Source organism: Drosophila arizonae, chromosome 2 (assembly GCF_054131065.1).
Source record: "Drosophila arizonae isolate 15081-1271.41 chromosome 2, UAZ_ARI_1.0, whole genome shotgun sequence".
In the NCBI taxonomy this organism is placed as follows: Eukaryota; Metazoa; Arthropoda; class Insecta; order Diptera; family Drosophilidae; genus Drosophila; species Drosophila arizonae.
The window spans coordinates 28433307-28461095 of record NC_142922.1 but is presented as its reverse complement, the minus strand read 5'-3'; the positions used below and the strand labels follow the sequence as shown (position 1 = coordinate 28461095).

The following is a 27789-nucleotide window of genomic DNA, read 5'->3' as shown; positions in this document are numbered from 1 at the left end:
AAAAAGAAAATCTTTTTTAAACTAAATAGTTGCAGTTTAATCGAACAATAAATACATGCGAGAGCAATATTCTCATTCATATAATACAAAATTAATAATATTTAAATGAATGTTAAACGAAATCTAAATAGTTCAATGGGCGCTTTGATTGGTTGTGCTCAATTTTTCTCTTCTGTCGAAAAACGTTCACGAAAATTGGGTAAATAGCGTTAAATTAACTTAATGAGTGTCGGGAACTGTAGTATAGATCGCGCAACGAGGTCGGTGCTTAGAGTGAGGATCATAATGTATAGAAATAGCTGAGTTAGTATAGCCAAAGGTTACAATTTACAAGTATATAATTATACAATGATGTATAGAGCAGTTTAGTGAGTTAGCCTTATAAATAATTTCGCTCAACTTTGCAGTGATTCTTCATGGAATTGGTTTTGTTTTGTTTATTCTTTTAAATTACTCTATGCAGCGTCCACGTTGCATCCACACGTCAGACCTTGGCTCCCCAGGCCCGTTTCAGCAGATAGGCGCCCTTCTCGGCAATCATTACCGCCGGCGCGTGCGTGTTGCCGGACGTCACCTTGGGCATGATGCTGGTGTCCATCACGCGCAGTCCCCGTATGCCATGCACCCTCAGCTCGTGATTGACGACGGCCAGCGGATCCTGAGCTGGACCCATCTTGCAGCTGCCAGCCTGATGGTTCTCGGGTCCGGTGTTCTGACGCACCGCGCACTCCCAGTAGGCGTCGCTGCCGAAGGTTTGCGACTCGCAGCCCTTGACAACGGTCTTGTCCAGCCGCATGCCATACTGCTTGAGGGGCGAGCTCTGCGATAGCCTTATAGCAAACTTGATGCCCTCCACCAGGGTCTTTACGTCATGTTCATCGGTCAGGTAGTTGGCGAAAATGCGAGGCGGATCCAGTGGATCGGAGGAGCGCAGCTGAATAGAGCCACGGGATCGGGGATTCAGCACTGCCGGAAATATTTGTATGGAGCGCGAGTTGTTGGAGAGCAGCTCACCCACTTGGCCCGTGCGTGCGCAGCTGGCCAAATAGCCCCCAAAGTAGAGCTGTATATCCGGCACGCCTGGGCGCTGGGCCCAGCGTGAGGACACCTTGGCGGTGACATCGGAAATGCCCGTGCCCGACATGAGGCCATCGCGGAACAGCAAATACTCCATGGCGGTGGCCCAGTTGAGTGGCGCAGTGTCCGCATCATCGATAAAGAAGTTGGTGAAGAAGGCCACATGGTTCTGCAGATTTTTGCCCACGCCAGGCAAATTGTGCACGGGTCGCACATTCACCTGCTTCAGCTCGTCCTTGGGGCCCACGCCGCTGAGCAGGAGGATCTGTGGCGAGTTGACGGCACCAGCGCTGAGCACCACCTCTTTCTTCGCCATTATCTTGCGCGTGCTGCCAAACTGATCGGTGACCTCCACGCCCAGCACGTTCTTCGTGTGCGGATGAATCAGTACCTTGGTAACTGTGGTGTTCAGCAGGATGTGCAAATTGCTGCGCATGCGAGCGGGTCGCAGGAAGGCCCTTGCCGAGCTATAGCGAATGCCATTGCGCGCAGTCATTTGGGCGATCATGAAGCCCGTGGCATTCTGCCCGTTCAGATCCTGCACCGTGTAGCCCATTTCCTCGCCGGCCTTGAGAATGGCATAGGAGAGAGGCGGATTGTAGGGGAATTTACCGACTGGCATTAGACCCCCTTTAGCATGGTATTCAGTGCCAACAGCTTCCAGCTCGAGATTGTCTTCGGACTTCTTGAAGAATGGCAAGACATCGTTGTAGGCCCAGCCAGGATTGCCTTGAGCCGCCCAATCGTCGTAGTCCTCCCGGTTGCCGCGTATATACATCATGCCATTCATCACCGATGTGCCGCCCAAGACCTTGCCGCGTGGCCAATAGCAGCGCTGCTCCATGGAGGACAGGCACGCCATCGGCTCCGGCTCTGTGTTGTAGCGGTAGTCAATGTCGCTGCCAATGAAGTTCAGGAACATGGAGGGTATCTGAGCGCCCACCGGCTCATCGCCACCTGCAAAGTAGCAGACAGAGAACGATATGAGTTGAAGCATAAAATTTATATATAACATATAAATATATCAGCTGAAAGGCAATAGCTAACATCTATAAAAATAAATTTGTAGTGTACGCTTAATATGATTGGTTAACAAATCCAAGGAAAGTGAGGCAAAAAACTAAAAAAAAAAAAATAAAATAAAGAAATAAATAAATAATTGAATATGATTAACTGGTGAGCTGACGTATGTCAGCATTATTATTATTTTTTTTTGTAAATGTTTTATAATATAAAAATAATTTTGAATTATATTTTCAGTAGTTGTTAATATTTTTTTTTTTTATTTGATTAGATATGTGCAATAAGACCTGGCTTAAGGCCAGGTTTGACTGCAGTTTCGTTTGCAAACTTATTTTATTATAGAAAATTGTTCCTCTTGGTGGCCTCTTGTTGAACTAATTAGTTTGTCTTAACTATTGATTTATTGAGAGGAGAGGTTGCTGCTAAATTGGCTAGCGTATTATTTATTGCTTTACCTGTTTTAGCCGTCGCAATACAGATGTATGTGACTAACACAGTAATGAAAACAATTAGGCTGATTGAAATACGATTCAGAGAAGCTCGAATTGTCATTTGTACATTTGCTGATATTATCTAAAGGCGATTCTTAATTTAATTTTTGTATTCTTCTTTCAGTTTTGAATCAGCGTTTCAGAATTTCCGTTTTGCACGATTTTTTTTGTTGGCAATTTTATGCTCATCAATTAATTAAATCAATGCAAATAAAGGGTATCTGATTGCTATTTGAACCGTGGGAGCTTGAAAACTCACCGCAAGCTGCCTAAATAATAATTTAGCTTGTCATTTTGTCAGCTGCGATAAAAACAAAATAAATTAATTCCAATTGTAACAAATTGCGAGAAATTTTAACTAATAACTAGTTCCACAAAATAAATACGTTTAGTATGTTTATATGCTGCAAGCGAAATGAAACAAGATTCTTTCAAAATTGAATTTGCAGGCAGTTTTTATTATTTATGTACGAAAAAATAAAAATAAAAAGTAAAAAAAGTAATTAGCACACGGGACTTGATTGTATTTATGTATTGTATTTATTTTGGCTTGTATTTATTCGACTGTAAACACTTAGAAATGACATAAATAATATAAATAAACACGCATATCAATTAAGTATGCAAACAAAGTCTGGACTTTTCATACGAATCTCAATTGCGAAGCAAAAGTTATTAATGTTAATATAAATAATTAGATAGAAGATACAAACCTCTAAAAGGCATTTAGAACAGAGTCAAACACCTTTTAGATATATTTATATAAAGCGCAGTAACTGAAGACCTTAAACAACATTTTTATATATGTATATATCGCATCAACGTAAAATAAAAACTAAAGGCTTCAGAATACTGCCTTGTATGAAATACGCAGAGATCTGCATTTGAATCATATAAGTTTTAATAATCTCAAGACACAACAATGATAAAGTTTGGCATTTAAGCTTACGCATAAACGAAAGACTTAAGACACAAACTTACAAAACGAGCTCTGCCGATTCTGACAGAACTTCTCACATTTAGTTTGCATTTAAATAACATATTAATTATATATATAAAGAAATAAAACGGGTTTTGACCTCAGCAAAAATACATCCGCTGATGATGCACAGCTCATGCAGATGGACGACATTGAAAATGAATAATGATGCGAGACGAAAGACGTCTATCGTCTATTGTCCGAATTGGAAATTCAAAAGTGTCAACCCCGTGATTAAGCATATTATTGAGTGTGCAGCCAAATGGAACTAACGCACTTAGCCACAATCACGAGCACTTAACAAGCACTCACGGTAATATAATATGGACAAGCAGCTAATTGTAGTAAATGCACTTAACCCATTGTTGAATCATTAGCACCAACGCATTGACAATTACAGCGCACTATCTATATAATTTCTTGTTGTTTATTACTTTGATTTTGGTTTCAGTTCGGCAATTATTATAATTAGTGACAAGGCATAATAATTGTTGCCCAATAATAACTAATTAAAGGGGTTACAAGCGACGCTAACCCCAAAAGCAACCCAAGCAGTGCGAAGCTCGCCTGCCGATCAACCAATTCTAGTGTTAATGGCTACTCAAGGTTAAGAAACCGAGATAAATCATATTCCAGCTGCCAAATTAGCATCCTTATCAGTCTATGACCCAAAGACTGGTTGCTGCCTGGTACCGAATTAAGTCCGGATAATTCACAAAATATAAAAAGTACCTTTGTAATTTATGATTTTTGAAATTTAAATGCTTGTCACGCAAGCACACAACTTTTAACTTTTAACTGGATATACAAGTTAGGTAAAGGCCCCAAGCCACATAAGTTTCGCAGAAGAAAATATATATATGTATGTATATATTTGTACATATATATAGATAAACAGATTAGTGCTCGAGAGCTTTCAAGAGCATCAAATGTCTTTCGCTTTGTTCTTCCAAGTGCTCTCTTTAACGATACAAAAAACGAATCAGTTTTATTTATTTTCGAAACTTGTCCCATAATCAAAGATTCAATCTCTTACACATTCGCCGGTCAAAGTGAGCTGTGAAATTCACCAAATAAATTAGAGCGAATAGATCAGGTTCTTCACTGTTCACAGCATTTTTGCACTTCATCGAGTATATATGAATAAGCTAGAGCAATAAATGATTTTATTGAGGCACGCGAGCCAATTATGCTTAAGTGCTCATCGGACCAAGTGAATGCCCTTTATTGAACTGTTTGTCCGCTTAGTATGCGCATCTTAATTCATTAATAAAAAGCTGAAAAATTTTTGAATCGATACAAAAACAATTGCCGATTGTTAAGTGCAAAAAGGCACTGAAGCGTTAAATAAAAACACTGTAACTGGACAGCAAGAGCAAGTGGCATACAAGCCCATAAACAACGTATATATACTTATTTGCATAGGCGCAAATTACCGGCGGGGCGAGCCTGAGAGGCAAGTGGTGGGTGCGAGAGCGGGTCAGCTCATTTATTTTACATAATGCTCAAGGCAGTTGTGGTTGCTTCTTTGCCACAATGTTGTTGGTGTTGCATGTTGTTGCTATTGTTAACTGTTGCTCAAGTTCCATTGCTGTTGTGTTGAATTATTTTGTTTTTTTCTTTTCTTTATTTTCGTTTTTGTTTTTGTTTATTGTGCGGCTGTTGCGGTTAAGCTTCAATTACTTTTAAACAAATGCCACATAACGCGCGTCTAATTGCCCACAGCACCCCCAGCTGGCAACATGTGTACACACGCGGGCAACATGGCAGCCCGGCAGCATGTTGCTGGGCTGCAGCGCAACATGGGATCGTTTAGCAGCTGTCAATATCAATGGTATACCACTTACCGGCTTCAATGAGCAGCACTTTCCACTGCGGCACCTCGGAGAGACGTGACGCCACCACAGAGCCAGCTGAACCGCCGCCAATGACAATGAAATCGTACTCGTAGTCCGGCTCGGAGCGGAACTGCATTGAATTACAATTGAATTAGAGATTCGCAGCGGCATTTCATTTTTGGCAGCGTGCGGACTTACCCTTGAGCTTGCCCGTCCGCATGGATCTTCCAGGTCGCACTGCGAGCGTATGAATACCTCGAGCAGGCCCATGAATAGCATGAATGCGCTGCCGCCGCATGTAGAGGCGAGTGTTGGTCCGGTGGGCACGCCCACCAAACAATCACAAGCTGATGAGCTGGTAGACATGCTTCGAATTGCTGTGAATAGCAGTTAAAAATAAAAGACTTAGACAACGAACTTTATAAGCATTTATCGTAGAAACAAAAGACTTGGACAACAAACTTGTTTTTTTTTTTTTTTTTTTTTTTTTTGTTTTTTTGGCAATTTAATGTTAATTATCAATAACAATTAAATACATATTTTATACATTTCACAATTAGATGTGGCCTTGCAACTGCAAGCCATTGCAAACCTCCAAGAGCCCAAGCGCAATTTAGTTAACCACGTCGAAAACAATGCCTTGGCTGACGTCGCTAAGGAGGCGTCGCCGGTGCACGCGAATTGTCCATAAAGCAAACACACAAACTTAAAAATTTGTTGAGTGCCTCTGACCAAATGCCGCCAGCATTGGTAATAGCAAAAGGTCAGCATAGGCAGCAGACAAACAGAAGTCATAGCTCATCATCAGCAGACGTCGAAAAGAGCTTGGCTTTCGGCTGCCTCGTAGTTTGCATAGTTTCACATGACCTTAGCCCAATGCTGGCCAAAGTGCCGCCTATCTTTTATCTTATTTCATCTCTTAGATCTTAAAAAGAAAAAAAAACTAAATTCAAATTTCAAAACGCAGCTCGTTGAGTTCATGGCGCCTAAAACAGAAGCAATTGTTAAATAATACAACCAGCTGTAGTCCACTATGATTGAGTAATAATCAAGCCAGTTGCTGATTCAATTGCAGTTTGGGTCAGAAACTCTGAACTGGCCGATAAAATTGAAGCTGATCTTTGTTTTAATAGTCGACTTTTGGAATTCCGTGTTTAGTTCAATATGGAATTTTGCTTTCCATTCAACTTGGTTACGGAAGGCAATCTTAATTGCTTTATTTATATGGCGTACTTTGGTCATTAAGGCAATTTAATTTAATGTAAAAGAAAATTACTTTCAGTTTATAGAAATAGGGAATATGATGACCCTGATAGAGTCTGCTTTTGTTAATTCCACGAATTTACATAATTAATTCTTTATATAATCAACTAATGATCAAATTGCCTATTCATTAGATGTATAATTAAAATAACTCAATTTGTTTGCTGCACATTTTTCACACAGTTTTTGGTAAGCAATTACAGCGACGGCCGCCCAAAATTCGAAGTGCACAACAAAAGTGCCCATACAATTTGGCTTAATTTTTCTGTTTTTAAGGTTTTTGAAGATGTCTACAGCGGTTTTGACCTCAATTAGAGTCTGAGCAATTCGCTTGAATTTGGCTAAAGCAATCAAATTGCAATTTGTAAGTGCAAAGCCAAAAACAGAAAGTTTAACAACCAAAACCAAAAACTGAAACAAATAGTCGCAACAAAATCGAGAAGTTCAAGCAATTGCTACAGTTGGAGATCGCGATATCGACTTGAAGCAATGATGGTGCGCGCATTTGACATTTGAAACACGATTCGTTCAGTTACCATTTGTATGCGGCTGGTTTCTGGCCTCAGCTGGTGTCTCAGTTACAGTTTCCAGCGGCAAAGTTGAAGGATGCCTCGAAAGTAAAGCATAAGGCATACGCAGTGCGCACGCGAGCGTGAAAAATCTGAAAGAGAGGCAGTTGACCTCGTGGCAAGTTTTTCCATCAGGCCAAAAAATAAATAAAAGCAAAAGCAAACAATCAACTACCAAAAAATAAAAAAAAATAACCAGGCGAACTTCAGAGCATGGAAAATGCGTGCAGAAATCGTGCACAGTTGAATCTACAAAATAATAAAATAAACAACAATAAAATACTTAAAAGTTGTTCCAAACAACTTTTGGCACTAGTGCCTTGGCTAAAATAAAAATGTGCAGCAAAAAGCTAGCCGGGGGCGTTATGGCTATTACTAAGTTACAATACACCAACGCGTGAAAAGCAGGATTAAAAAAGAATTAACAAGAAAAAATAAGAGATTAACAAATAAATTGACAATAAAATAAACTAATATGTAATGCAAAATAATTTTTTTTCAGTTTTTACAAATCTCTTTGATTTAGATTATAAGTAAGATCTCTGTTTGTGAACTAAGTCGTAGTTTAGTCATAGCTAAGCAACTTCTTAGCTTAAGCTTAAAGTATGTTTAGAGCACTATTTTAAAGATAAATATATAGCCATTATATTCTTATATATTATACACATATTGTTCTATAATAATCAGAAGCTTATGATATATTTAGAGCCAACAGGCACAGTTGTCAGCGCTTCAAGCATTAGGTAATTATGGCTATGATAATAGATTGAAATCTTTATGCTTGGCACTTCCTTTGACAGCGCCAGCTCCCTAATTAGCTGATGTAGCTTTATATCTCCATATATCGCCGTGTGCACTGAAGCGATGCGCCTGTCGATAGCGCGAGTGCCAGATATCAATTGTTGTTGCGGTGGCAGAGGCAATAGCATTGTATTCATGCTATGGGTACGTATGATATCTTCATTGATAGGGCTGGCATTGTCTGCATGGCTTTGAAGGTTTCTTTCAGCTGTCAGTCCGTCAGTTAGTCAGTCAGTCAGTCAGTCAGTTAGGCACTGCGTGCGGACTCGTGCCCATTGAGACGTTGCGCTGGTGTGAACAAGATAGTTATTAAAGAAAGATACGGCTGCAATCCGGCATATGACTATATATTTGACAGCTTCTCTTTATTATTACTTGTGTGGTGCTTAATAATTGTGGGAATTCTGCATTTATTAGAATAATAATAATAAACTAACGGAATTTATGCGTGCCATGACAAAGGCGTTAGATTAAAGCGTGCGATTTTCGGCGTCTGCCTTGCGTAACACTCATTATAGACAGGCCCTGTGCTGGGCAAGCTCAGGGTCTGTTTATCGTGCTCTTGCACTCATATTAGCTTCGTATTAGTTGTAACATCTATAAATAATAACAATAATCGACGACTATGAGCCGTAACAAATTTAACGCTGTGCACATTGTTTGGCACTTTTTAGCAATATGACTCGCTGCCAAAGCTGGTTGCACAAATCAAAGCCAACTGCTAACGAGACCAAAATGGATAAAATGCATAAATGATGCCGAAAAAAGTAGCGCAAAAGACGGGTCATACTGACAAGCTGGCAAAAAGTACGTATAATTTAAGAGAGATGCAAATAAAATGAAAAGCGGGCAACAAATGAAGAGATAAAGGAAAAACAATCATAATAGCCAAATAAGCCGCAGCGTGTTGCCGATGCGGCTATTACTGTTGCTGTTGCTGTTGTTGTTGTTGTTGTTTGTTGCTGCTGTGCAGCCGGATCTATAAATTAGCAGCAACATCAACGCGACGCGCTGTGGCAGCAACAAGCTAATGTAATGCAAACATTGCGAATGCCACGATATTGATAACTGAACTGAACTGAACTGGACTGCAGCTGTGGCTATGCCTGTGGCTGTGGCTGGCGTTGCAACGCCGGCGGTTGGCCATTAGAAATTGGCCAAGAAATCAAACAGTGTGGCGGCTAACAACGTTAACAACAGCAGTAGCAGCAACAGCAGCAGCAGCAGCAGCAGCAATCGCATTCGCAATTTAAAGGAAGCAGCCGCGCAATGCCTGGCTAGGCTTGGCCAATGCATCTGAAAAGCATCTGTATCTGTATCTGTATCTGTGGCTCTGAATCTTTGTATCTGTGTCTTTTTCGGATGCCGGTGCCGGTCTCATGGTTTAACTTCCTATTTTCACTTTCGTTCGCCTTTTGGCGCCCAGGCTGGCCATGCGAATGCAACAACAACAGCAACAGCAGCAACTGCAACAATTGGCTAAAGTGATTCGGTTGTTTATGTTTTTCGTATTCCTTTTACTTTTCTTTTTTTATTACTCTTGCTTTTGCTTACTTCGCATTGTCAACGCGCTTTCAACAATGTGCGAATACTTTTATGTGAGAATTTGCCAATTGTTTAAGCTATTTACTTATTTTGTTGTTTTGCTATTGTCATGCCCATCACGTAAGTGTTAATTTTGTTTTTAATTCGTTTCGCATTATCGAAATTTTGGGAATTATTGTCAAACAAAATTTGTGTATACTCAAGAAGTTATGAAATACGTGTTCCCCTCGGGAGAAATTTTTGAAAAATATTTGATTTATTTTTAAATAAATTAAAATCTGATGTAAGTAAAAATATCTAATTGTTGAAGTATTATGTAATAAAAAAATAATAATAATAATAATAATAATAATAAAATAAAATTAAAATAAATAAATAATAAAAAGAATAATAAAAATTATTTATATATATATTATAAAAAATTATAATAAAAAGAGGGTATACAAAATTTCAATTTTAGTATATATTATACTAAATTGCTATGATATTAGATATTGTAGTGTTAATGTTAATAAAATATCAATATATGTGTATATCAATATATGTATATACATTTCCCATATTCGATTTGAGCATTTGATAGCATTTGTCAACTATGGGTTTTTTTTCTACAATTGTTTTCACGAGAATTAAAAACACATTCAAATCAAATATTTATAAGAATCTGAGAGAGACAATAAAAATGTAAGAAAAAGTTATTAGAGGAGGCAGAGTTCACCTCAGTTCAATTCAATTATACATTTGTGCGATTGTTAATGTCTAATTATTACCAGCTAATACAGGCCCTCAATTTGCATAGCACGATTTGGTTTTATATACCTTACGTTTATCGCTTGAAACGGAAATACCATAAATAATACCTAAAAATTTGCTTCCACTAAAAATCCAGCTTGAAACGTGAATTTCTGTTTTACATAATTTACTAAAGTTTTTGATTTTTATTTATGTTGTTGTAGTTGCAGTTGTTGTTGTTAGTTTGTTGCACGAACTACGTGATTGAATATTTGCAACATTTCGCTGCATTTGCATTTTCACCCAAAAATTTTCAGTTGCATTTTGTGTTTCGTTGTTGTTGTTGTTGTTGTTGCTGTTGTGTTGCAACTGCAACATGTAATACCCTTGGCTGCCCAATGCACTGCCGCTGGGCTGATGCTCGCCAATTACGTTGGCAACAACAACAACGACAATAGCAACAACCACATTGTGACCACAATTAAGTTTAAAGTGAAATTCTGCAATTGCTGGCGCATCATTTGAGCAATGCTGAGATGAGCTTTGTGCCTTTGATTGATCGCTGGTTACGTGCTGAAAAAGGCATACAAGTAGATAGCAATAGCAACAGCAACATCAGCAGCAACACCAGCAACACCAGCAGCATCAGCAGCAACAACTGCAAATGAAATGTGTTGCTGTTTTGGCCTCCAGGCGGATGCAAAAGTGGGCAGCGCGTCAACAGCGCTCGGGAGCTGCCTGTCAACTGAGTGTGGCACCACGATTTCTGCCAAATACCCGACACTAACAACACTTTTAGTTTCATTGCTAAATGAGTGAATTTGTTAACAGAGTTGTTGCTATTGCTGCCGCTATAATTGAAGATTTATGCAAATTTCTCACGCTTATCACAGCCCGGCAGCATTTCTTATATCGATTGAATGGAAACTGTTCAGCATTAGCTTAGATAACATGTGATTATAAATGATGTTATTTATTTTATAAGAGAAATTTAATTTGTTGCACAGCTGAGACTTACATTTTGATTAATTCAAATTATGAAATCACCATAGAATGTGAAAATAATCTATATGAATGAAGAATATATATCAAATATTTTAATACTTTTAATATGTATTAATATTTGATTATTTAATAAGTATCAAGTTTATTTTATAACGCACTATTATCATAAATGTATATATACATAGTTGATAATTTATTGAATTGTACTTTTTTGAATGTAATGTTAATTACAAATTTTTCTTCAAGCATAGATAATTTTCAAATCATCAATATATGCATATGATACGAAAACAAGATACAATACATATTGAGTGACTCGCAACGTAAGCCTTTTGGCTTAAGCCTTTCGACTTTCTAAAAAGTAAATATGCATAAAATGATATGCTAATCGAAAAGCAGTTAAGTATTCTTGAATGCCAGGCCGAGACTCCAACCAATTGACCGAGTGTTATGTGACCCAGTTAAGGTTTTATTTTAGTGCTGTCACCGTCTCTGTGGCATATGCCACTTCTAAGCTAAATATAAGATCTGCCATAACGAATTGTAAACAAATAGTGGCCTGGCCGAAGATCATTTAAATGGCAAAAGCCAAATGGAGCCGCGGTGCAGAGCCAGGCCAAGTAAAAGGCACACAGATCGCAGTTGAATGAATGAATAAGTGAATGAATAAAAAAGGGAGCCAACAGCCAGCAGGCAGATAAACAAACAGATACCAGCAAAAAGTCAATCGTTGAAGACTAGCAACAATAGGCAACTGAAATCCTATAAAAGTAGCAACAGCAACAACAATGGCAGCTAGCTGTGCAGCACGCTTCCCAAAAACAGGGAGATACAAATTGTATCTTTAGCTGACATTTCAACATGACTTCAACTACAACTCCAACTTTGACTTGAGTGCGTGCGTGTATGGGTGTGTGTGTGTGTGTATTGGCAATACGTTTGTAAGGCTTGCTTGTTTCTTGGTTTTTCGGTTTTCGGTTTAACTACATGCCAAATCTGTCAAGACGGCACAAAAGAAAGCGAGCAATCGGCGTGGGTGTCTGGCGGTCAAAGCACTCGGCACTACAATGTGTAGCTGAGCACTTCGTTTCGTTGCCCGCAGCTGACACATGCTGCAGATACCCTAGATAATGGATAGATTGCCAATTGTTAATAAGCCACAGTTTGCCCCCAATAAAAAATGATTTATCATCGTCTCGATTCGTCTTCCCTTCAGGCTTCACTGTACCCGATCTTCAAGACTATATATACTTTTAATGAATATATACATTATATATATATGTATGTTGATATATGTTTTTGCATTGTACAAAAAATGTGCGCGCTTTCGAAAATTTTGCTTAATGAGTTCAAGTCAAGTCATAAAAATGTAAATTACTTTTATATGAATTATTCTTTTATCCGAAATAAAATTGATTGCATTGATTTGCAATTTAGATTAAGCTCAAATTACCCATACATTATTTTTGCTTAAGAAAATAACAAGAATTTTATTTAATGAGTATGCGATTTCGTTGTTCTTTTCATATATAGTTAATTTAGAAGAAATTAGAAAAAAAATCAATGAAGCGTGGCTATTGTTTAGGGTAGGCCAGGAAAGTAATCTGAGCACGTATTGAGTATATTTGTGAATAGTAATTTAGATCTTGAAATGTTCTAAATCAAATTCGAGTCAAAAAGATGTTAAAATATAGTATTTAGAATTTTTATTTATTTACTTCAGTTATTTACTTTCCTTCCATTTTTTCTACTCGAGACTCAACATGTTTTCTTCTTAGCTATTTCTACATATTCATTAATTTTAGTACTATTTATTATTTTTATAACCGGTTGAGAAGCTTCGCCTTTAAATTAATGAATATTATTTTTAATTATGTGATAATTGAACAAAGTCTCGATATGATTTATAGAAACCAAATAAAGGGTATCTTCTAGCTGTTTGGCGTTGTTGTAGTTCATGCTTAGTTCCACGCTTTAGCTCTAAAATTAAACAATATAACCAGGTTTCTTTTAGTAAGTGTAGCAGTTCATAGGGCTTCCTCGTTCAAGCAGTCTTGACTAACTTTTTTTGTTAAAAGCTAAAATGCATTTATAAACGGATATTCACATGCATTCAAATCGATTGCAGATCTTGAGACAAGTCTTCAAGTCTTTTACAATGCCTTAAGCTTCCGTTGCAAAAAAGAAGAAGAAGGAAAAAAATTGAGCCAAAAACCGGGCTAATTTCCTATTACTGTAATGAACGTTTTATGAACCGCTATAACGCAACACCTTTATAAGTGTTCGATACAGTTTTTCATTCGAGGCAGACAAAGCAGAAATCGAACCGATTAGCGACTACTTGGGTCATATAAAAATATATATATATGTGAAAGAAAAACCTGTACAATGGGCCAAACTAAAATTAGAAGCATGTCTAAAAATCGTGAGACACACAATCACACACACACACACACACACACACACACAGGTAGAGACTCATAAACATTTAATGTTCGTTAATTGTGTCAATTCGTAACGTATTTGAGTACTTTTTTTTTTAGAATGTAATTGCAAACTGTAAGCCAAGTTTGTTACCAAGTTCCGTTTAGGGAGTTTGAACTGCCATTGACGCTTCCTCAAAGGCCAAAGACGGGAGTTACTTACGTTTTCAGTGCCCGGGTACAGTTGTTGGCCAGTTTCCTTTTCGGTTGGCCACCACACAATTAGCTTTTAGGTCTACGAATTTGCTGTAAGCCGCTCCTTATTGGCAATGTTTTTTGGCCAATTGCACAACGCGTCGAAGATGTGCAGCAAAATTTGTCAAAACTATTTTACAAAAATGTTTTTCGTTTCTTCTTTTCTTTTTTGGGTTTGTTTTATGTTTGGCACACACAGTTGCACACACACGCACAGTACTTAGTTTTTCCTTTTATAGTTTGAACGAGCAGCTCATTAGCCCGCTTGCAGTTTGGGCCTGGCTAAGAGCTTAGTAACTTGTTTTGAACTGCGCGCAATCGCAGACCGTCGTCGACTCAGCGTCTGGCCGGCAAGCGCGGCTCTTTTTAAACTCCCCTCACAAAGCCCATGCGAAGCTTCAGCTGTGGCCGGTTCATTTTGAGGCTCGCGAACCAGTTCACTAGTTTAGCTTAAATCTGGATTCGCGCTCTCTGAAAGCTTCACATTTCCAAGCTTCGTGAACTATTCGAATTTTAAGTTAAATTTGATTTGTAAATTAAAGTATTTCTTGCTGTTTCTACATAATCTTTACAAATTTGAATGATAATTTTGTATAATATATACAGTAAGGAATAGCAATCATACTTTTATTTATTCAAGTTTTAAATATTTAAATAAATTGTTGTATTTAATTTAATTTGTTTTGCATTTAATCATTCAATGAATAATAATATAAAATATAAAACAATAGTAAAAAATAATAGTAATAATAAATTTAATATCATAATATAATATAAATTAACATATACATACATGAAAAAAAGCAACCACATTTTTTTATTTTTTGTTTACTTATTTATTTTAATTTTATTTTAAGCAGAAAATAAAATAAAGCGAGTAACATTCGGTTATTTTTATTCTTAAACTTCAAACGGTTATAAATATATAATATTAATTGAAATTAAAAGACTGTAAATGCTAATTTGTAGATTTTAAAAGAACCTTTCCGATGAGGTATATATTAATATAGTATATTTAACATAACTAACCGGAAACAGGAAAAAAAGCTAAAATAAATAAAATAAAATAAAAATAAATAAATCGAATAGTAATGTTACTCTCTGTATATATAATTTCTGAAAATAATCCTAAAATCAATAAACTATTCATTTGAACAGATAAATAATATAATTAACATATATAATATTTTAGAAATGTATGTATATGCGATAAATTAAATACATATATTATATATTCTCGTAATTTTTATTTTTCACTCTACATTTACATTTATGTAAATATATATATGGTACATAATATAATAAATTTCCTTTTTAGGTTTCAGCATGTGGTCGAATCGTAAAACTCAGTCTCTTCCCATTTGAGCTTATCCCAACGACCATTAGGGTGACTCATGCAAAAGTACCACAATTTCCGCCAGTGTTGCAGAATTTGTTTACGTCAACCCAACGTCGTGTAACTGTAATATAATCAAAATACGTCACACGGCCTCTTCAACCACTGCTTGCCAGCGAGAGCCAAGCGGCCCACACAAAAAATCACCCATGGCGCAGCACTCGCCGAGCAGCCCACACAAAAAACAGCGAATGGAGGAACTGCGCCTGCGCAGGATTAACGATTGGCAGCTGGACAACGAGTTGGCCCAAGGCACTTCAAAGGCAAAATAAATCGCAACTGCTGCGGAACTACGTTTTACAATTTCTGCCGTAAAAACGTTGCAAAATATTTGTAAAAATATAAGGAAGTAAAGAAGAAGCTATACAAGTAAGAATATTATAATTATGAGTATTTTTAAATTCAAGGAAACAAAATTTCAAACGTAAATATATAAAAAAAAATATTGAACCACTGAAAAAAAGAAAAACCAACGACAAGCTGCTGCAGCTAAATTCTTAAAATTTAATTTAAATTAAAAGAGTGTTGACAAATATCTAAAATATTTAAAATAAGCCTTAATATCATCAGGTGAAAACATGAAAATGTAATATTTTAGTGAAACACAAGACTGAACAGAATATTACTGAAATCGGAAAAAAATCTCTGAAGTAACGTGCGATGGCAGGGGTGGGTTGATGAATCATGCAAATTAGCATACACAAGTATGCGTGTGCAGGTTTCATGTCTGTGCAATATCGTGTCTGCGTGTGTGTGTGAGTGTGTCTCAAGTAATGAAAAATAACAACAAGAGTGTGCGAAGAACGTGAACAATCTAGCTACAGCAGCAGCAGCAGCTGGTAAAGAAAAATAAAGCAAAAGTTTTCAACTGATTTGTGGTAAAATCGATGTGTGAGGACAAACACTTCCTTTTGTTTTGAACTTTTCCTTGATGTTTCTATTTATACTATTCCATTTGCACTTCCTCTCATCTCGAGTACTCATTCCAACTAATTGCTATTCCATGCAGCTACGCGAAACTACGTGAACGCAGCGAAGAACCCAAGCGCAGCGCGGCTCAAGCCAAAAGGCATTTAAAATGGCTGACGAGTATATGCCAGATGTCAGCTTGATGGACACAAGTGAGTAACATATTGCAGCCAAAGCTAATGGCCCCACTTAACAAACATCATTAGCCAAACGGCCCAAAGTTGCAGCCGAAGTTTTTATCGAAGTTTTCTCAATGAAAGCCCCAACCCCCATAAAGCTAACTTCTTTCGATTACAACCATCAATTGAATAGAAGTTGTTTAATTATGTGCGGAAATGTTGTGCTCAGACTTAGGTCACGGATTATACAATATACTTTTTTTTTTTATTCATAATATTTTTAGTATTTCACTTTCAATTCAGTGGAATATATAATACAATATTTTTTAAATTCAAAATAATTATAGAATATAGAAGTAAATTTACTTTTTACTAACTTAATCTAAATTATGAAATATTAAATAAATAAATTAAAGTTAGGTTTATAATAGATAGAAACTGATAGATATTACAGCTTTTAACTTGTTGAAAAAAACAGTTTGCATTTTAAGAGAGGTAGAAGGATATGTCTCTAGATATGACTCACTTAGTTTTCCCAACAGCCGCCACAGGCTAGCTTATATGAAATAGGAAATATTATATAGTGCAGCGGGCCTATTCAGTTTATAGAAAATATTTCAATTTTTTTATAAGAATGATCTGTACTAACCAATTGCTCTTCTGCCTGCTCCTCTGCCGCAGTTGTGCCCGCCATACTGGGCCTCACCGCAGCCGCAGTGCTCTCGACTGTGGCTTGCATCTGTGCCCGGCAGATGCGCATGCGGAACAAGAAGCAGAACCAGCACGATGCGTCGTTCCCGTTCCAGCCGACGCGCCGTCCGACCGCAGTTCGTTCGCCGAGTGGCCAGCCGCCGCACTATCTGAAGAAGTCGCCATCGCCCACTGGGGGCAAGCAAATGGGCCTGCTCTCGCCTATGCAGGATCAGTCGACGTCGCCGACAGCACCGCAGAACATGAAGTACGCCGAGGAGGACGAGGTGTCGCAGCAGGCGCAGCTGGCCCAACAGCAGCACCACTCCAACAAGCTGAACGTGGTCGACAATGCCAAGCACCACAATCAACACCACTCGCCGGTGGAGACCATTGCCAATGGCAATGTGACCATCACCTTGGACGAGACACTGACCAATGGCAAGGAGCTGACCGTCACTGATCAGTACGGAAAGCTGGGCACCATTTACTTCAAGCTGCGCTACCTGGCTGAACGAAACGCTCTCATGGTCTCCATCATACGCTGCCGCGGGCTGCCCTGCAAGGGTGGTGCTGGCGGCACTGGCGATATACCCACTGGCATGAATGGACGCACCCAGGCAGCCACCGATCCGTATGTGAAGCTGCAGCTGCTGCCGGACAAGCAGCACAAGGTTAAGACCCGCGTGGTGCGCAACACCCGGAATCCGGTTTACGACGAGGACTTCACATTCTACGGCTTGAACATGAACGATTTGCAAAACATGAGCCTGCACTTTGTTATACTCAGCTTCGATCGGTACTCGCGCGACGATGTCATCGGCGAGGTAGTCTGCCCATTGTCCTCCATCGAGATCGGCGACATATCCAAGGAAGCGCTCTCCATCAGCAAGGAAATACAGCCACGCAGCCTGAAGATACGCGCCCAGGGACGTGGCGAGCTGCTCATCTCGCTCTGCTGGCAGCCGGCCGCCGGACGCCTGACTGTCGTCTTGTTGAAGGCCCGCAATTTGCCTCGCATGGATGTCACCGGCCTTGCTGATCCCTACGTCAAGATCTACTTGCTCTACAATGGCCAGCGCATAGCCAAGAAGAAGACCCATGTCAAGAAACGCACGCTCAGTCCGGTCTTTAATGAGAGTTTTGCTTTTGATATTCCAGCTGCAGAGGTGAGTACCCATTGACATCTTTACTAATTCCTCTGGAGTTTTTTATTATCTCTGACTTTAGATAGTTCTATAAGTTAAGAGAGGAAAAAGTTTCATATTATGGAAAGCAGCATTAAGGCGAGCTTATAAAAATTAAAATCTAAGATTTCATAGATTTGTAAAACGTATATTATAGGCAGGAAATGTGAGGAGAACGAGAGCAAAAGCGAGATACTTGAAGCTTGACATACTTGTACTAATAGGCGAAGCGATCTGATCATTTCCATATTATGGAATAAAAAAGATAATTTTCTTTCCTTCTTAAGGATGGCATATAAAAAATAGAAGTATTCAATCAACGTTGAATCCACTGATTTTATATACTACATAGGATTCTGGATATGTCTCTCTGATTCGCCAAATGAGAAGTCTTTAGAATACTAAAGAATCGCACAATTAGTTATTTCTTTCGTTATATCCTGGAAATGTATATTAGAAGTATTGTTCAACATTAAAGAACCCATAGTAGTGCCCATAATACAGCCCAAGCACAGACGCTGCACACACTGTATGGTTGTGTGTGTAAATATGTGTGTGCTGTTGTTTGCAATGTATTCACACAAGAGAAGCGGCGACTGATTATAATATCCGCTTTTCAAAGGCTTTAGGATATTTCCTAGTCTCGACTGGAGCAATCTTACTTGTCTTAATATAAGTTCTTTTTGCTGAAATAAATATTTATTTTGATATTATTAAGTTTCGATTCGAGCCCAGAGCCTGCAGAATGCCTAATATCTTTTCCCTAAGTTTATTGTCTGTTACTTGACTATCTTTTGTTGCACTAATCATAAACTTGATCAAAAAGTTATCCACTCCTTTATATGGGTATGCATTAAAATGAGTCGTCTTTTAGGGCACTGGCGCCACATTGGAGGGCGTTTCACTGGAGCTGATGCTACTCGACTGGGATCGCGTGACCAAGAATGAGGTAAGCCCACATATTACTTTTTAATTGGCAGCTACCTAAAGACTCTCCCTCTCTCTCTCTGTCGCACACAGGTTATTGGACGCCTAGAGCTGGGTGGACCCAATTCGAGCAGCACCGCTTTGAACCACTGGAATGAAGTTTGCAATTCGCCACGTCGCCAAATTGCCGAATGGCACAAATTGAACGAGTGAAACGCTAGAGCTGTATCAATTTTTAGGGGCAGCGACCTGGCGCTGGCGCCGCCTACCCAACCACAAAACAGCAACAACAACAACTGGCAAAAACAAAAAGAAAACAGGCAAACAACATATACCAAATATTAAGTTTTTAAATTAAGTTCAAGATTTTACAATTTTTTCATTCGACTTATGCTCAATGATTTTTATTTATTTTTTATGATAAACCAAAGTTTAAGCAAAAAGTAATATACCAGAAGAAAAAAGAAAAGGAGAAAATCTTAAGTATATTAAATGTATTAGAAAATGTTTAGTGTGTAACAACAATGCGTGTAAATGTAAGATAATTAATTAAAAACTTCACATACTCCTACATATATAATGAAAGATAAAACAGGTACCACTACGAATAGAAATAAAAACACTTCGATTTGTTGCTGTATAGAGATGATTTATGAAATTTACGACTCGAGCAAAATGCAAATTCTATAAGAGAAGAAAATTCTTTTAAGCTTTCGTTTTTCATTTGCACATGGAAAAATCGTTTTACCTGAACAAATATTGTTTGTAGTCCATTCATTAAAACTCTGCCCACCATAAATACTTTTGGTATTTGTTTAAAATGTATTTATATTGTATTTAAAATGTAATCTTTATATCTTAGGCATATGTTGATTTCTTCTTTATCACACAGCAAAAATAAAACACACATATAGACACACCCATCACAAAAAAAAAAGATAATACATAATACCAATACTTAATAAAATAGAAACTTTTCACAATGTGTCCGAAGTGAGAAATCGCTTACTGCTTATCACTTATAAATATATAAATAAATTAACGAAAAATATAAATAATGCAAAAGAAATCGAAATGAAAAATGAAACTTGAGAGAACACGCAGCAAATTGCTTAGGCACCAAAAAGCTACAAAATCACACACAAAAAGAACGAAACAAGTCAAAACCCAAGAAACCAAACAACACAATAGAATAGTACTTATAAGAAATGTAGAAACCACAATTAACAACTAATTGTACGATGTAGAGTTACGAGATATCACATATGAAATACATAGAATGCATAGCTCAAACTGAATCCAAAACCTAATAGGCTTTACTTAAAGCTAACGCCACTCTATGATATATACAAGCATAACTAAGCAAAGCTTACGACGCAGAGTTGAATCCGTTATTCAAATGATATTGCCATCGGCTCCACCCGACATTTTGTAAAATGTAAAAGTGCGAGAAGGAAAAACTCAAAAATAAAAGAAAGCAAGCAAAAATAAAAGTAACGTACCCCCGAAGAGAATAAATCAATTTGAGTCCACAATCAAACTTCAATTCGTCTAGAGCGCATACAATAATTTAAAAAATAAAAAACAGATTTTCATATACATAGATGTATAACTATATAAATACGTATAAATAAAGATACATACTTCATGCTAATAAATAATTAAATATATGTATATCTCCCTATATATATATGACAACTACATACATGCACATATATATATAAAGTGAAGTGTGAAATTCTACATATGCATATGTAATAGGAATGTTAAGAAACATTGAATGGTTAATTTCATTAATAAAAACGTATATAAAATGACAACAAATCTGTATTTTTATTGAGCATTTAGCCACTTGTTTGTTTTTTTTTTTGCTTTTTTTTTTTTTTTTTTTTTTTTTAATATTCACCCCAAAAAAAAAAAAATATATATATATATTTGTACGACTTCACTGATAAGGGTCTTCAGCCTGGTCTGTTCTCAGTTTAACTTAAGCGCTCGAAGTGAAACGTGAATCTTCGGATGAGCGCTTGAATTGTATTTCTCAATTATCAACATTTTCGGTTTATTTCATTTATTATTTGCATAGAAAATGCATCTACCAATTACAAAGTGAGTAATAAAACATATCTTATATATCTTTCTCTCTCTCTAGTTTTTATACCCTGAACCCATTGAAAATGAGAAATCAGGGTATAATGATTTTGTGAAAAGTATGTAACAGGCAGAAGGAATCATCGCAGACCCCATAAAATATATATATTCTTGATCAGGACGACGAGCTGAGTCGATATAGCCCTGTCCGTCTGTCCGTCCGTCCGTCCGTCCGTATGAGCAAAATGATCTCAGAAGATATAAGAGCTAGAGAGCTGAAATTTGGCATGCATACTCGTGTATACAATAGGCAGTACATGTTTATCATATTTTTTTCGATAACTCAGCCGATAGCTTTTTTATCGAGAATAATCGAAAAATCGACATTTTTTTCAGCCTAATTTGAAGAGTTTTAGACCTGGAGACTTCAAATTTGCGTTGTATATAAAGTTAATCGATACAAAGATTTTGTAATTTACAGATTTTGGATACCAAGCTCCCTTCTCCACCAATTTGTAAAAAACGCATTTCAAATACTAGAGACTTGTGCTTTGGAATATTCACATATTCACCATATAATTACGCTCTGAAAGTTTCATTAAGATTGTATGTCTACAAAAGAAATTATTCAACAAATAAATTCTCATAATATTGCCCACATTGCAATGCATTGCAGAGCAGCCCAAGCGCAGCCGCTGCTTACTGCGCAGTTAGCAGAGCGCATGATATACGTGCGTATTGATGCGTGTGTATGCATGTGTACATAAAGGAAGTGCAGCATGAGTAGAATATCAGCTTGGAAGGTTCAGGGTATCTCCAAGTCGAGCAGTCTCGACTGGACCTTTCTTACTTGTTACTTTTTCCTCTATTTTAACTCACATTTTCTTATCTCTTCATTTGTGTACACAGTCTCAGCTGGGATGGGTGGCTGCACGTCGGATGAGTTTGAGTGTCGAAATGGCACCTGTATTGACATGCCATTGCTCTGTGATGGCAAGAAGGATTGCCCAGACTCTACGGTCGAGGTCTTCAGTGCCTATTACAATGTTCCCTGCATAGATGCAAGTCTGAAATGCAATAACATCAACGATTGTTGGGATAAGAGCGACGAAAATAAATTTTTGCGTGCGAACGAGACAACGAGGATAGATCTGCTTATGGAGCTGCAAGGAAGCTGCGCGTGAGTATTGCGGTTCTTCTCGCTTATATGTATTTTCTCAATTATCAGCAATTTCATTAAAGCGACGAATATATAATGCAGTGCCCGCAGAGCGGAAAGTGCTTGAAACATATAAGCGCGTGCGATGGCATTCGCGATTGTGAGCACGGTGAAGATGAGGATCAAAGCTTATGCGGGGGCGACGAGTGTCCATTCAACTCGTTCTGCTGCGAGAACGGAGCCTGCATCGAAAATAGCTCCTTGTGCAGTCTAAATGTTGACTGCTACGATGGCAGCGACGAGATTCCCGCCATATGCAGGAGATTGCAAATGCAAAATTCAGATGCTATGTACTGGCCCACTGAAGACTGAGGGTACGGAGAAGGGTCGATGGTATTGGGAGCAGTGTAGCTGTCCTACGGATGTCCTTTGGTTCCCACACCGGGCATGCAGGTGGCGCATTACTTTTCTAAGATTGCCTACAGATCGGATGGCGAGGTGCCACACCAAGGCACCGTGTTGGTCACTTGCGATGACGGGTACAAAGTCTTCGGCTCCAATATCAACAAATGCGTTGAAAGACTGTGCCAGCACGAGTGGATCCCGTGTGCTCGCTACTGCGAGCCTAGTCCGTAATTAGGCAGCAGCGCCTATACGACAGTGTGCATCGAAAAATACGACATTGTCGGCTGCACCGAGGAGCAGCGCAGCGTGGGCACTCAGCTTTTAATATCCTGCGCGCCAGGCTACGAGGCCGACTCGGCTCGCAATGAAGTGGGAATAAGAGAACGGCGAGTGGGCTGTCCGCGAGGCGAATCCCATTTGTACGCCCATCTGTGGAGTTAGGTCTCCACACCATCGCGATATCACGCCCTGGACTGTGAGCCTGTTTCGGCGCACCTATACTTTTCAATGCATGGGCACCATTCTATCACCATACTAATGACAGGATACCGTTGGAGCTCAAATGTGACTTTGAAGACGATCAGTTGGGGGAGGGACAGACGGAATAAGAGAACCCCAAGTACTATCTAACGTACGTTGTAGCCAGCCGATCAATTAAGTATTGCGTACAACATTTTATCGCGACTTTCACAGAATTCATAACAAATAGCGAGCCGAATCTTTGAACATTGAATTCGCTTTATTATATTCCGATTTAAGAGCTAAAAATAAATGTAAATGTACATAAACTAAAACACACACGTCCACTACTTGACAATTACATAAGTATTATATATATTTCGATATATATATATATTCGGGTTTAAGTACTAAATTTAATGTTTTTATTTTCCATGTTCACGAAATAAACCATTGATGAAAGTTCTCTCCTGGCTTTCATTTGCTATGCTTATTTTTATTGATAGTATTTTTTTATTTTTTAATTTTTCTCATATTATTTGCTTCTATTTTTCCATCATTATTATTTGAATTCAGTTTCTGCTTTTTACATTGAGATTTTTTTGGAATTACATTCTAACTATTTTTTTTATTTTATTTATTTTTTATATTCTTTTGAATTAATTGTTTTTGTTTTCTGTAGCTGAACTTTTTCCTTGCAATACAATATTAATTAGTAATTAATTAATTACAGACATTTAGTATGAATTTTAGGACACATTTAGTTGAGTTCACTTAGTTTATAGTTAGTTTTCATTAAAAACTTTAATTATCTGTATTTTTATTTGTATTCAAATGTTTTGCTCTTGATTTTATTTTCTTCTTCATTTTGATCACTTCAGTCTTACCAAAAATATTTTAAATTTATTCAACAGCTTCTTTCTTCTTGCAGTTTTGAACATTAGAAATCGAGTTTTAGTTAGTATTTGATAGTTCTTAGGCTTAGTTCAAAATAGTTTTATTTTGTTTTTTTTTTTTTATTTATTAATTTTTTTTCTTTTTTGCTATCGCATGGTTTTCTCTATATGTAGTTTCTAAACACATGCAAATTTTAATGTTCAACTTTGTGTTTTTTTTTTTCTCATGTTTTCATTTTTAATTTTATTTTAAATTTTGTTTAAAAAGTTTCTTGGAGAAACTTTCGTACTCAATGCGTTACATAATAGATTAGTTAGGTCTCAGCTGCTGTAGCCTTAGTAGTTGCATATGTACATAACTCTTAAGGATTTTAGATTACATTTAGCTTTGATTTCAACGCTGCCCTTTGATTTTTAGATATAACTGCGAGATCTGTTTTGCGCACGGAATTAAACTAAATCTTACGAAAGAATCGTTAATATATACACACGTGTGTCTCACTCGAGCTGTGGACTTGGAAGGTGGAGAGCGAAGGCCTTGCAATAATAATTATTAGAAATAGCTGAAAAGTAGCATTAAGTCTAAGAAAAACTGATCTAAATTATTAATCATGCTGGGTTCTGCTTCATACATCGCTGATCGTCATTCGACATATGGATACCAGAAAGTAAGCTATGATATTTGGATAAAATGCAGGCTAAGCTGTCAAATTGGTGTTGCCATATGTATTCATTTTAGCCGGGTGGCAGTACCATCCTTTCTTTCCAATGTTGTCATGGGCTTACCAGGTTATATTATAAAAGAAATTTAAGGGACGATTCTCGGGATCTGCATAAATAAAAATGTATTGTACATTGAATTTTTAATAGAATGTTAAGAAGTGTATTGAGTGAAGAAAAGAGAGAAGATTCGGAAAATACATAATCCAATTGGGGGCTCCAAGTGCGAATTAAGCTTAAGCATGAATTTGGACGGTGTTGGTAAATTAGAATAACTAATACGTATAGTTGGCAATTTACAGTTTTGTTTATCGATAACTTAAGATAGGTAACTGTCTGTCTGTATATGTGTGTGATGATGTAACCTAAGTAATTTTAGCGGTACGCACTAGGAGAGACTAACTACGAATTAATACTGTACAGGATACGCGACACTCCTACTAAGAACTAATTAAACGGGCCTCAGCTCGTATTGCATACAAATCGGCGGTCAACACAATATGATGTATATATACGTATATACATATGTATATATACGCATGTATCGGTTATGTAACTTAAGAAGACGGGGCGTGGCCAACTTAAAAGTACGACGTTAGCTATCCCTTGTCCTTGCCAGGGCCGACGCTTACGCCTAGCAGATGCTCGCCGGCCATCAAGCCCGCTGGCTGATGCGCATAGTTGCGGATCTGATGCAGCGAGATCAGCTGGTTGGGAAACGCATTGGCATTGTTCTGGTTGACGTTCTTGTTGGGAAAACTGATGGCATCGTAGAGATAGGGACGCTGTGCCATCGGATGGTGGCTCAGCGAATTCAAGTGCGGCGGCATCGAGTTGATCGGCGTAAAGGCCGAGTTGCTGCTGGTCTTCGTTATAGATGCCGCATCGTACGGCCCCACGGCGCTGGGCGTGGCTGCTGTCGATTGAAAACAATAATATTGACTGGTCTGCCTAGGCAATGATTATATTAGTGTCTTTGATTACCTATATCCTCGCGCCCCGGATCGGGCATGATGCGATGGTGCGACTGCAGCTGCTCCGGCGCATGGCCATTGCTTTGGTTGCTGTTGGCCGCTGTGGGTTGAGCGTAGTGCGCCTCCATGCTGTGCTGGGGCGGTGGCTGCTGCTGCTGCTGTTGCTGTGGGTGGTGGTGCTGCGGTTGTTGCTGCTGCTGTGGCGGGCCGTGTTGCTGCGGCGGAACGCCGAGCTGCGTATGATGCAGATGCGGCTGTTGTTGCTGTTGTTGTTGCTGCTGCTGTTGCTGCTGCTGTTGTTGCTGCTGCTGCTGCTGCTGTTGTTGCTGTTGTTGCTGCTGCTGTTGCTGTTGCTGGTGCATCACCTCCATGGCATTGGCCGCAGCTGCAGAGTCCGGACTTACCTTGGGCCAGTAACTGTTCTCGCTGGGCGCTATCGAAACGGGCGGCAACACCAGATTATTGCGCTGATGCTGCTGTTGTTGCTGCTGCTGCTGTTGCTGCTGTTGCTGCTGCTGTGCGTTGCTGCCTGCTGCAGTGGGTGTGGCAGCGGCCGCAGCGGCGGCTGCAGCGGCCACGGCTGCTGCACTGCCGGGCACAATGGGCGGCCGCTTGTCCGTGCGCTCCGCATGCTTCTGCATGTGCTTGGTCAGGTATGTCTCCTGGGTGTAGGACTTGCCGCAGTACTGGCAGATGTGCGTCTTCAGATGCTTGGACTCCTTGTGCTTGGGTATGTGCTCCAGCAGCGATGGCTCGTCCGAGAAGCACTTGTAGCACGAGTTGCACTTGAACGGCTTGTCCGTCTGATGGCAGCGCGAGTGCGACTGCAGATTCGACAGCTGGGAGAAGGCCTTCTGGCAGCCGGGATGCCGGCACTTGTACGGCTTGTCGCCCGTGTGGGTGCGTATGTGCTGCTGCAGGTGCGACAGTTGCGTGAACTTGCGCTGGCATATCTCGCAGCGGTACGGCTTAATGCCCAGATGAATGCGGGTGTGCTGCGACAGATACGACGAGTTGGCGAATGCCTTCGAGCACTGCGTGCACTTGTAGGGCTTCGCCTCTCGCATGTGGATCTGCGTGTGCAGCTGCAGGTCCGCCTTCGAGCTGAAGATCTGCAATAGACGGAAGAAGATTTGTGAGAGACCGAATCAGAGCTGGCAAGGATCGGCTAGAAGCTGTTGCACTTTGACATTGCACGGAATCGAGGGCATGGGAAACCTTAGTCTAAGTTGCTTTCCTGGTCTGCATCGAAAATTTAGTTTTTGTGAAAAGCAGTATTAAGTAAGGATGGTCAAGCTGTAGGTGAAGAAATCTGGGAAAATCTTTGGAGTTTCAGCTTTGGAGTTCCAAGTGTAAATCTGATATAGCTACGCTGGCTGCGAAAGAAGTATATATATATTCCAAATTCCAAGTCAGGCAATTTAGTTGTTTACGTTTTACAAAATAAAATGTATAATACTCGTACAGTGTAGTCCCGATAATTACAAGGAATCACAATCTCTTACGAGCTAAATCGTTGATTTATCGTTGTTTTCAACTTATTAGGAATAAATCGACACGACTGTAATGTACAAGTTTTCAAATTGAGTTGATCCCTCGCTAACTTTGGGCTCAGCAACAGGCGCTACGTTTAACACTGGGATTTAAGAACAAAACTTGACCCATTTTGTATGAAATTTATATAGTTTCTTTATTCCTTAAATTTCTTTAAATTGAACTGAAGATACACGAAAAATATCGGTAGCTCAACGGTATCCCAGATGTCCAGCTATCAAGTCAAGGAAGAAGAAACTGAA

At 38.7% G+C, this 27789-nt stretch overlaps 3 protein-coding genes and 1 pseudogene across 9 annotated transcripts in view; 2 read left to right on the top strand and 2 right to left on the bottom strand.

The window, feature by feature from the left end:
* Positions 1 to 12: 12 nt before the first annotated feature.
* Positions 13 to 14356, bottom strand: Gld (Glucose dehydrogenase). The gene is made up of 4 exons (XM_018019075.2): positions 13970 to 14356; positions 5607 to 5785; positions 5418 to 5538; positions 13 to 2034 (listed from the first exon to the last, which is right to left on the bottom strand). Exons 2-4 carry the CDS (start codon positions 5772 to 5774, stop codon positions 446 to 448), a joined length of 1878 nt encoding a protein of 625 aa, XP_017874564.1. The 5' UTR covers positions 5775 to 5785; positions 13970 to 14356; the 3' UTR covers positions 13 to 445.
* A 1249-nt stretch (positions 14357 to 15605) lies between these two features.
* On the top strand, positions 15606 to 19606 carry Syt4 (Synaptotagmin 4). The gene is made up of 5 exons (XM_018019077.2): positions 15606 to 15766; positions 16407 to 16518; positions 17167 to 18344; positions 19237 to 19311; positions 19383 to 19606. The coding sequence occupies exons 2-5, from the start codon at positions 16476 to 16478 to the stop codon at positions 19500 to 19502; spliced, it is 1416 nt and encodes a 471-aa protein (XP_017874566.1). The 5' UTR covers positions 15606 to 15766; positions 16407 to 16475; the 3' UTR covers positions 19503 to 19606.
* A 1173-nt stretch (positions 19607 to 20779) lies between these two features.
* rn (rotund) overlaps positions 20780 to 27789 on the bottom strand; it is a 55027-nt gene continuing 48017 nt past the window's right edge. For 5 of the 6 annotated variants that reach the window (XM_018019071.2, XM_089463009.1, XM_089463008.1 and 2 more), the window contains 2 exons: positions 26004 to 27105; positions 20780 to 25935 (listed from right to left, as the gene is read on the bottom strand). In XM_018019071.2, the coding sequence (XP_017874560.1) occupies positions 25619 to 25935; positions 26004 to 27105 (1419 nt within the window). In that variant the 3' untranslated portion in view covers positions 20780 to 25618. The remainder of the gene's footprint in view (positions 25936 to 26003; positions 27106 to 27789) is intronic. The other variant, XM_089463007.1, reaches the window with a different exon arrangement.
* Positions 21387 to 23510, top strand: LOC149270699 (modular serine protease-like; annotated as a pseudogene). The gene is made up of 2 exons (XR_016268700.1): positions 21387 to 22560; positions 22623 to 23510. The product of XR_016268700.1 is annotated as a modular serine protease-like (transcript).

Coding starts and splice junctions, on each gene's coding strand:
- Syt4 (XM_018019077.2), top strand. CDS start 16,476: ATGGCTGACGAGTATATGCCAGATGTCAGCTTGATGGACACAA. Junction 16,519..17,166: donor TGTCAGCTTGATGGACACAA/GTGAGTAACATA, acceptor CCTCTGCCGCAG/TTGTGCCCGCCATACTGGGC. Junction 19,312..19,382: donor ATCGCGTGACCAAGAATGAG/GTAAGCCCACAT, acceptor TGTCGCACACAG/GTTATTGGACGCCTAGAGCT.